The 11,364-nt window shown below is 40.5% G+C and overlaps 1 protein-coding gene across 1 annotated transcript in view; it reads left to right on the top strand.

Moving 5' to 3' along the window:
* The window catches only part of NPAS3 (neuronal PAS domain protein 3), a 1,134,041-nt gene that overhangs the window by 1,096,759 nt on the left and 25,918 nt on the right, over positions 1-11,364 (top strand). Inside the window, exons 9-10 of the mRNA XM_006835502.1 lie at positions 3,695-3,888; positions 8,550-8,656. Of these exons, the coding sequence (XP_006835565.1) occupies positions 3,695-3,888; positions 8,550-8,656 (301 nt within the window). The remainder of the gene's footprint in view (positions 1-3,694; positions 3,889-8,549; positions 8,657-11,364) is intronic.

Raw genomic sequence — 11,364 nt, 5'->3', positions numbered from 1 at the left:
CCTCTAATCGTTTAGTCATTGCATTAGTAATATTCTTTGTTTTATCTTTTTTAATTTTGTGCTTTTTCACAAAGACTTTTCTGATATATTGCACTTGAGTTTCTTGTTAAATTTGGAATCTCTTTAAATGTTTATTAACACATCTACTGCCAAAAGATCACAGTCATTAAAAACCCTTTGGAGCGCAGTTCTACTCTGAAACAAGGGGGTTACCAGGAATTGAAACTGACTTGATTGCAATTGATTTGCAATTTTTGTTTACATAGGGTAGTAAACTGACATATTGATGAAACTTTGAACTTTTCATTCAATATGAATATGCATATATAATGCACAGAAGTATAACAAAGGATATTATTGTTGTGCTATGGAGTTGGTTCTGACCCTTAGCAACCCTGTATAGGGTTTCCTAAGAACAGCGGGTGAGTTTGAACTGCCGACTTTGTGGTTCAAACCAGCCTTGCAGTCCAGTGCATTAACCCACAGCGCCACACCAGGACTCCGTAACAAAGAATTTTCTGTGCATAATGGTTGAAACAAACAAACAAACACAAAAAACCAACTACCATCCAGTTGATTCAGACTCATAGGGACCCAATATAGGGGTTTTCAAGGCTCTTAAGTCTTTACTAGAACAGGTAGCCTCATCTTTCTCTCAAGGATAATAGCTGAAGTGACAGTCAAATCAAACCTGGAAACCTGAGTTCCAGACTGTTTTTCATTACCAACCCGGGTAACTTTAGACAGGAAAGGAAGTTTTCAGAGGCTCTATTGTTTTCATTTGGAAAGTGGAAGAGGAGGGTATGCAGATATATACTCTCCAATTTTCCTCCACTTGTGAACTTTGCAAACTTTTAAAATGATACAGCATTTATTATGTCTTTGGTCAGGATAAGATTAATAATCAGTCCTAACCTTTATTATTAATAATAATAATGATAAAAAAAACACTGCCATGGAATTGATTCTCACTCATGGTAACCCTGCATAAAGTTTCCAAGGATGCTAATCTTTTTGGGGAGCAGGAAGCCTCTTCTTTTTTCTGCAGAGCAGCTGATAGGTTTGAACTACCAACCTTGCATTTAGCAGTTGTGTGTATTAATAGGGTGATATTTTCAAAACAAATAAGAACATTGTAATACAATGTGTAGTAGACGTCTGACCTTGTATACCGTGTTCCACTTCTTTTGATTTTTTTCAATTTGAGAATATAAAAGTCATTATTCTCCCCATTTCACAGAAAAGGAAATGGAAACACAGAGTAATCTAGTAATTTGTCCAGCATAAAACAAAGGCAGAAAATAGTAAATCTAGGTCTCCATTGAAGTCCTCTATAGCACTTAACAACTACAACTAGAGTGCTGGTGTGGTGCTGTAGGATAAGCACTGGACTGCTACCCACAAGGCTGACAGTTCAAATCCACCAAGCGTTCCTTGGAAACCCTATACGGGGTTATTATGAATCAGAACTGGCTTGACAGTACATAACAACAACATACCTCTACTACTAGTAACCAGTTGCCTTCAAGTTGATTTTGACTAAAGGTTGACCTCACGTATGTTAAAATAGAATCATGTTCCATAGGGTTTTCAGGAGCTAATTTTTTGGTAGTAGACAGCCAGGCCTGTCTTCTGAGTTTCCCTGGGTGGACTCAAATTCTGATCTTTCATTTAACAGCCAAATGTGTTAATCAATTACATCACCCAGAGACTTCAGACCCAACTAGATTCTCTTTTTGGTGCCTTTCAACACCAGTGTCCACAGGCAAAGCTAGACAGAGGAAGCTCCATTCAATCAGCCATGTAAGAGGAAGCCTTCCCAGTTTCACCGGAATGCCTTTCCAAAATGATTTTCAGCTCAGACGCCTTTAAATTGCTTTTGAATAGAGTATCAAGTGGGGATTTACTTAGCATACCATTTCTGGGTATATGTTTTCCTGAGCATTTGTAGATCTGTGTTTTTCTAAGAAGCTGAGCGTTCCTGATAAAACAAGACAGATAATGATAAATAAGCATCTATGTAAGCCTAGCTGGGAGGAGGACCAGACACTCTTAACACCCCTCCTGTGAAGTTAATCCCATTTCTTTTAGCTATTTATTTCTTTATTAGTTAATGAGGTCTTGCAGCAATGTGTGTCTGTGATGGCGTTTGAGCATCCTTGCCTCTAGGAACATTTTCAAATATTCATAAAGTAGCTAGCCGGACCAAAGCTCAAAGCAAAGGTACATTAATTTAGTCAACTTCAAATGTGGGTGGTCAAGAAACTGCTCCTGAAATAACCTACATAATCTTACTCGTTGGTGTTTCCAGATCAGCAGCTCTGGGCACAAATGTGAAATGTGACAGGGAAGGGGTATTATTCCGAACAGCCAGGACTCTGCAGTGTAGCCCCATAAGCTTTGATCCTGTTTCCTGACTGACAGGAGTGTGGCTTGCTTTTGGAAAACTGAATTAACTTAAAGGAAACGAGAATAAAAATGGAAACAGAATTACCAGTCTATCCCCTGGGAACACAAGCAGGGGCTGGGTAGGGGCTAGATCACATCGTTCCTTGGAAGTGATAAACCCACTTCCATGTTCTGATGGCAAAGTGGGAAAATTGGGATCCCCAAAGGTGGTTAGGCAGTCAACAATACTGTTGGAAGGACAAAGTAAATGTGGGAACTCAGCTACTAAACTGAGCTCCGTGGTACTGTAAATCACAACAATTACCCACAGCTAGGGCTGGAGGGTCCCTAGCCTATAACCGAGTCCCAGAAACACAGCTAGAGTTCACACACGGCACTACTGCCTCCCAATGCCCACTATACGCACACACCGGACTCCCATCACCCCAAAGCACAGCCACACAGGTCCTGCAGACTTTTTACCCTTGTGTGGTTATTTCTACTCCTCTTCTCTGTATAGCTAATACACCAAGGAACTTTTTCAAAAAAAAAATAAAAATACAATTTAAAATGGTTGAGGATAGTGAATCAAATGTATTTTTTTATTGTTGTTGTTCTGAATGGCCTGAACCACTACATGGTGTACTTTAGGAAAGAAACCAGAAATGACATCCCAGTCCTCTCCATTCTGAGCTGCAACCAAAATGGAGCAAGCCACCTCAGAGTCCCCTGTGCACCAAATCCACAAGCCATTGCAATAAATCACTGTATTACTGGTTATTCGATGCTGCCTAAATATGTAGTATCTGTGCTCCACAGAACCCATTCATGGCATTGCCTCTCAGTCTTTTATTCATTGCAGTATCAATCCCTGAATAGAGGACAGCTCAAGTGAAGGAATATGGTCCATGTATCCCGCTTGGTACAAGCTTGGAGTGAGACAAATAGCTCCCCTCAACAAGGGCCAATAATACATTTACTTTTTCAGTTTAGTACTCAACTTCTTGGTTACTTTATCTGGCTATGAATTTTCCTAAATTAAAAAAAAAAAAGTCCTGAAAAATAGCAATAGCCAGTAATAATGCAGCTTTGAGGAATGCTCAGAGTATAATATGATTTCTCTTTTGTCTCTTGCCCTGAAAGACATTGAGGGCAGACTGACATATTGTGATTACAGATGATACCAGCTAATGTTGTTTGTTCCAGATGTACTTCTGTGTTTCTCAGAAGAAATACTGTCTCATCTGGGATGCAAATTTGACTTTTGCACCACTTAATGCATTGTGTACTTAATGTTCTCTTACAGGTGATTCATGTAACAGGCCGGCTACGTCTGAGAGTCTCACTGTCTCACGGGAGGACTGTCCCTAGCCAAATCATGGGTCTTGTGGTTGTGGCTCATGCCTTGCCTCCCCCTACAATCAATGAAGTCAGGATCGACTGCCATATGTTCGTCACACGAGTAAATATGGACCTCAATATCATTTACTGTGAAAATAGGTACTTTGTTTTGTTTTCATTTGCCCTGTTGTATATTGCATGTGGGGAAAGGGTTTGTGTTTGCAGCAGACTGAAGGATTTTACTCTCCCAATGAGCCTCATTATATATCCTGATGTTGTTTTTAATAGCTGCTTGGACTGACACCAACATGCTTTTTACTTAAAATTTACATTGCTACCCTGATTTACATTAGGCACAACAATTGAATGAATTGGGATACCCAGGCATCCGTATGCAATAATGAAACCCATTTTGGCTGAGAAACCCAAGGAGAAAGCAGGGCCGAGGCGTACGTTATTGGCAAAATGACGCAGTAAAAAGTGTCCCCTGATGCTTCAGCCAGACCCACTTCCTGACTAATGCAAGGGCCCAGCCTCCAGACGGTCAGTGTTCACAGAAGCATTCAGCACAGAGAGAACAAATGAGACTAGCAGTCCCTCACTGGGAAAAGTAGGAAAAAGAAATTTGCAAAACTATTACAGAAAACTTTGTAATCCTGAGGATTGCACTTTTATAAATTAAAAAAAAAAGATTACTCATCGTATAAATGAGTTGGCAGTTCTTCCTCAAGACTGAGCTTTTTATAAAATCACTTTTTAGCCTCTGGTTAAAAAGTTCATTTTTCCCATTAAGCGCAGAGCAAGGGACAAGGAAATGGGACAGTGCCCCTTCAGACCTTTCACCTAGATGTCACCTGCCCATCATCAGACTGATTGGAAGAAGAGAGAATCATGGGAGCAGGAGGGTGGGCTAGAGAGAGGGTGTGGAGAGAACTGCACATGTGTGGCTCTCAGAAGCAAGCGTCGGCGATATCACCATCCCCTGTTGCCTAGAGAGAATGACCAAATCACCATGGGGAGGATGCTTTTGTGGCACACATTATCCTTGGGCGTGAAGGTGATACATGTTCAATGAGCTTTGTGGACACCTTCAGAGGGGAAATGAGAGAGAGAACGGTCAAGTGGCATGGGCAAATTGACCTCCCTAAGAGCTAGCCATGAGGAAGACAGAAACTTCTGCTTCCACACCATTGTGAAGAGCTAAACAAATCAAGGAATCAAGTTAGAAACTGCCAACTATTTCCAGTCAGGATTTCATTCTGAGGAAAGAATTCCCCAGTGAGAAAAGAAACCCACCTGAGTTATTAGAGTTCAGTGGGTCAGACTATAATAACCATGAGCCCACCACTATTGTTTGATAACTCTGAATTTACTTTTCAAGAGTAGTTAGCATTTATGAAAATGCTTAATGTCCTAACTATACTTGCTTATGTCTAAGGTGTTCTAGAATGTATGCAGAATATCAGCAGAGACTAGTTAGTCAGAATGATTAGCTGGAGTTGGCAAGTAATAATGAAGGTAACAGTTGGCTTCACGGCATTTCTGACTCTTGACAACCCCACGTGTGTCAGGGTAGAATTGTGCTCCGTAAGATTCTCAATGGTTGCTTTTTCAGAAGATCAGTAGGCCTTCCTTCTGAGGTGCCTCTGGGTAGACTTGAACCTCCAACCATTCAGTTAGTAGGTGAACCCATTAAATATTTGTACCACCTGGGATACCTAATAATAAACATAGTTATTGAATACTTGCTAGGTGTTAGATGATGTGCTAAGCACCTTATAGGACCATCTCATTTAAACTTCCCAACAGTTCTTTGAGTTACATAGTGCTACTGTCACTGTTATCCTCAAGTAACTCATGCTTAGGGAAAAAGGGTAAGTGACTTGCTTGGGGTCAGATTAGAACCCAGGTCTGTTGGATTTAAAAGGGTAAGTGACTTGCTTGGGGTCAGATTAGAACCCAGGTCTGCTGGATTTAAAAGTGTAAGTGACTTGCTTGGGGTCAGATTAGAACCCAGGTCTGTTGGATTTAAAAGTGTAAGTGATTTGCTTGGGGTCAGATTAGAACCCAGGTCTGTTGGATTTAAAAGCCCATGCACTTAGACACATACTGTGAGGTCTCTCCCTGGATTTCTTGTGTCTTATTTTCTTCAGAAGTCAGGCTGACTGGTAGGAAACCAACTTAGTAACCTCTGAGGGGAGCCCTTCATGCATATAAGCCATGAAGGGACACCATGACAGCCAGCCAGCTAAGCAGTTTATTCTGACTACAAACAAGAGAGCTAGAGAAGGAGCTTCCGCCCAGGGAAGCAGGTGTAAGAGTCAAAGAATGAACTATATGTCTTTGCTTCTTTGAAACCATGGTTTCTAGTATTTGGAAAAGTAAGATTTTTTTCAAAACTCAAGAAATGTCAGCTTCCTTGATTTAGATTTACTATTCCCTGTTTCTCCAACAAAGGGAGGTTCGTCTTACTTAACGTAACTTCCACTAATAGTCCTGTCCCCAAACCAGCGCTTCCGTTCTATTCGTATGATCACAGATTGATCCTTTCTTTAGATGCACTCCAAGGACATGCATGCCTTATGGGTGTCACTCTAGTAATGGAGATCATTCTCTGTGACCTAATTGTAGCTTATTTCTTCCCATTAAAAAAAAAAAAAAAAAGCTGATTTCCACACCCCCTTATTAGCCTATACAATACAGCATTATTTCCCAACTGAAGATGATAGTAATTATGAAAAAGACCTGTATTAAAGGTAATTGCATATTTGATCCAACAGGAACGCAGACTGTGTGCCAGGCACTATGCTAAATTTGCTTCATTTCATTCACGAATCCTCTCACCAACCAAACCCTTAGGTTGTTTTACAGATAAGGAAACTGAGACTCAGAGGAAAGGGTGCTGTCAGAATTGTAATCCTGATTTAGGTCATTGAACAGCTCTTGTGCTGTCTACACATAGAATAAGAGATCCTTGAATACTGAGCGGGTCATGTTCTCCACAGCAGCGGGCTCTAGTGCATAGAGGGCCTCCAGGAAATGGTTTTCAAGGGTTTCATTCAAATAGAGAACAAGCTAAAGAAATGTCTTCCCTAAAGACCAGAGTGGCTTTTTCCTGGGGTTTATTATTTAATTAGGGAATTGTCAGTTGGAAACTACAGCTCCCTCCTAGCCACTGCAGACCATTCTTCTCCTCTGGCAGTCCCCAGGACATCCTCAGGCAAAGCACACATGTGATGCTTTCAGAGGAACTGGCAAATTTCAGAAACACTATTGAGGGTCTTTTAATGACATCCCAGAAAGAGAGTGTAAACTGTTCTTGGAAAACAGCTAATGGTTTTAGGAAAACACCAACTAATCTGTTTTGTACCAGAAAAACCCTGGGATCGTTAGAAAACATCCCTTTTTAGTTCCCCAATTAGTCTTATCTTACCAAGAATTCTAGTTTTGCCAAAAGTTTTCTGCCAAAAGCTAATTAAACTGCTAGAGGAATGTACTCACTGAGTGGTGTGTTTTAATTATGCTCCATATGATACTGTTTTTGTTTACTTCCCTACTTTGAGGGCTAGACTCAACTCCTCAAGAACCATCTCTTGTTTGTTAAAAGCATCATTTCTAAAGATTCACTTCCTATTTGAGTAGATCCTAAATTATAAGAAATAAAACCCAAAAAAGATCAGTAAAGGAAATAAATTGAATTTTAAATTATAGTCTATCTTGGACTGACCAAAACGAATCTGTCTGCAGACAGGGAGGAGGGAAATACACATCTCGAGGTGTCTGTGTAAACCCGGCCAAGTCTCCCAACATGTTTTCCCATTTCTGTTCTATTTTTCTGCGCTCCTGCCTGAGGACACTGACATCTGGACAATCAATGACAGAAACTTACACACACGGACTGTCTAGCATAAGCCAGGAAGAGCTGCTGAAACAGTTTAAAAGTTTCTGTGTGGAATCTACCACAAAGTGCCAGTTAAAAGGGCCAGGAGTGAAAGCTGAGCTCCCAAATGAGTAAGACTGAAAAAGATAATACCCTCAGGCATCTGTGTATCTCAGCATTTAAATTATATCCCTTGAAATGCCAATTTGGACTTTGTGCCAAGAAGCAGTTGAAGTGCTTTTTCATGGAAATACCCAATAGAAGACCAATCTGTTGAAATGAAAGGTGTCTCTAATCATTTGGTATCAACATAACATGTTTTTATTTTACTATGTAACCTTGAATTATCTTGGCCTTATCTGAGGATCTTGCATTGTTATTGATTCTCAGTAATTTTATGGAATTCTGTTGCCTAAATGTGCATTGGGGTGCCAAAACAAGATTAAACGTAACTGTTTGATGTAGCATTGTTGTTAAGTGCTATCACCATCGAATTGGTTCTGACCCATAGCGACCCTGTATAGGGTTTCTGAGGAGTGGCTGGTGAGCTTGAACCAATGAGCTTGTGGTTCAAACTAACTTTGCAGTTCAACGTATTAGCCCACAGCACCACACCAGGACTGTTTAAATTTGTTTTAAAGTTTAAACAATTTTGTTTAAAGTTGTAAACCCTGGTGTGGTTCTGCAGGTTAGTGTGCTAGACTGCAAGGTTAGCTTGAACCGCAAGGTTGGTGGTTCAGGCTCACAAGGTGCTCCTCAGAAGCCCCATACAGTGTTGCTTTGAGTCATAATGACCTATAAAAGGGTTTCCCTCAAAGTGCCACAGCTTCATAGTTGCTCTGGTATCATGAAAATGTGTTCATAGATTTGTTTCTAAGTCACTGGATCATTTCTGTATTTTCCCAATTTCTGACTTACAGCCTGTGCTCTTCTCCGATAGGATTAGTGATTATATGGATCTGACTCCTGTTGACATTGTAGGCAAGAGATGCTACCACTTCATTCATGCCGAAGATGTTGAAGGCATCAGGCACAGTCACTTGGACCGTGAGTACTGTTGGGACTGAGTACAATCCAGGCTGGTATTTATGTTGAGTTTGGTGATGTTACCTTGCATCTCTCCTGTGTACATTTGAGATGACCTTTGGTATGCAGTTAGAAAAACTCAAATATAAATCACTTCAATGTGTGTTAGATTGAAAGTTGCAAGTCAGGCCCAGCGAAATTGCTGCCTCTTTGGGTGCTAACCCGAATTTTGTGGTCTCTTGTACTCTGTCCCCCATGAGGTGGTGGAGGCAGACCTTTGTCTTAAGCTCTTTCTTGACCCTTTTATTTCCTAGAGAGCAACTTCAACTCTGAAATTTTCTTCTCAATTTCAAAATATGTATAGGAAGAAGTGCAGCTCCAATAGGCCAGCTCTTCACAAAAGTTTCTACTTGACTAGCCACAAAACTGGGGCAAGGGTGAAGCACAAGAGGGAGAGACAAAAGTCACCATAGCCATCCTGTGAGTACAGCGGACATCAAAGGCAGTGTTTGTTCACTGTGTTCTGGAGAGAGGGTCACTCAAAGAAGCAGGTACCCTCCCTGCCCTGGCTCCTGGAAGGGAGAAACCCATGTCAGCAACTTGAGTCTCATTCCCATCTCCTGACCCACAGACTGAACTCCACAGCGCCTTCTGTGGTGTGTAAGCAAGGACAGACCAGCAGGATTCTGACAGGCTCTAAACAATAATTCACACACCTACATTCTAGTGCCACTTTCCCTCACTAGAGTCAGCAGGCCTATTTACGCTGTGCCTGGAAAGGGTCTGACAATCTCATAAGGCAAGAGACTATGATGTGGTGGGCCACTTGGGAAGGAGGGTGCCCGCTTCCAACCACACATCCTTTTCATGACCATTCAGAGTTGTCTTGAAATATAAGGACCCTCACTACATAGATTCCTAGATGTTTCTAAACCCAATTCTGATCTCTGGTTGTCAGGGCATATGAAGTACCCACAAATTAAATGGTATGGCTGGAAGATGAAGTGCTCTTTGTAATGAAACTCAGCCAAGTGGCTTTCTTATTTATCTGTTCTCCCTCTTTGTGCTGTGGTACAAGAAAGATTTTTTCACGTCTGCTATTTGCAGTTGTTTGCTCAATTCAAACTCAGATCTTCAAAAGCGTAACTGACAGAAAGTAAACTAGCCAGAGTCTCAGAGTATATGCATCTTGTGCTGTGTTTTTAATCCTGCATTAGACCCCTGGCATGGGACCAAGTTTACTGCTAAATTGTATATGCTGCATGGACTCTGGGAAGAGTCTGCCTGCAGGACGGCTTTCCAGCAGGTTCCATTCCCAGCCCTGAGCGTGTGTCTGAAACTGCACACTAGGGATTTAGGCAGCACACTTGTTGATAAGTATGAATGGGTGTCATGTATCATGGAAGCAGATGGCTCTTGGATTAATTGAAATAAAAATTGGTGCTGTTTCCTAAAGAGAAACATCACATTCTTTGTTGTAGCTGGAGATTCTGAGAAAATGGGAAAAGTCAGAACTTTAGGGGGATGCCATGGATATATTTTTGGATCAATATATAGGCCAGAGATACAAACTTAAAAAACAATAGACTGTTTGTAAAACACTGTCATTGAGCATGTTGGGATGTGTGAGGGGTGGGGGACAGGGGATGATTTCATTTCAGAATCTTAATTGAGGTCTAAATTTAGAAACGTGATGCTGACCAAAAAACCAAACCAAAACAAACCGTGTCATCCTCAGTTATTATTTGGAAAACACCATGCTATCTATTTCTCTGGGATTTGATTTACAGCTAGAAGACACACAATTCCTCAAGAACAGTGAGCTAGGGCAGTTCATTTCTTCCCGTAAAGCCAAGGTCTCCAACAAATATGTCTGATGCCATTCTTTCCGAACTACGTTTTGCTCATTGTCAGTAGAGAGTGCTGAAAATAAACTAGTCTGCCACTCACAATTGTGCTGTTCTCTTAATTTTTCTGGTATCTTGCCAGCTAATAAACAGAGAGGTATGCTTTTGAATCTCTGCTTTTTTGCATTACTTCATATTGACATACTGGCTATCGCTTTATGGTTTAACCTTCTAACAATGAGTTTACACTTTCAACTCCTACACGTGACTTCTAATTTTGAGTTCTTTTAATAATCTTAAACACATGAAAAACAAATAGAATAAGCTGATCATTCTGCACAGTAAAATACACTTCACATATTTAGCTATCATGCTGTGAAATAACTCCACAGTGTCAAGTAGCACACAATTAGTAAAACTGTAGGGGAAGGAAAAGAAGTGTTTTGATCCTGAGGAATTTTGATCCTAATCAGATTGAAATTTCAACGTTCTTATAATGCTTAATATCTTCAATCACCAAAAAGAAAGAAAGAAAAAAAAGAAAAATCAAACTGATTCCAATGTCAGCTTTTGCATTCTGTGACTGAAATCAAATGCTAAAATATACAACTGCATCTAGCTTTGTACAATAAACATTAACATCATTATAAAGTAAGATTGAGTCTAAACTTGTGTGATGGAATGTATGATGTTTACCTAATTCTCAAACCAAAGCCAGCCGAGTAACAAAATGACAGAGCATGTAATAAGTCTTGGTTGTATAAACATTGAGCAAAAAGGCAAAAAGCCAGCACAGCATCTTGCTTGTCCAAAGCCCTAGGCTATTACTGAATGATGCCTCAACTGTGCCTTCTTGGCAGGAGAAGGTCATGATGATATAGA

Source organism: Chrysochloris asiatica, unplaced genomic scaffold (genome assembly GCF_000296735.1).
Source record: "Chrysochloris asiatica unplaced genomic scaffold, ChrAsi1.0 scaffold00017, whole genome shotgun sequence".
Lineage (NCBI taxonomy): Eukaryota > Metazoa > Chordata > Mammalia > Afrosoricida > Chrysochloridae > Chrysochloris > Chrysochloris asiatica.
This window is presented reverse-complemented; position numbering and strand designations above follow the sequence as displayed.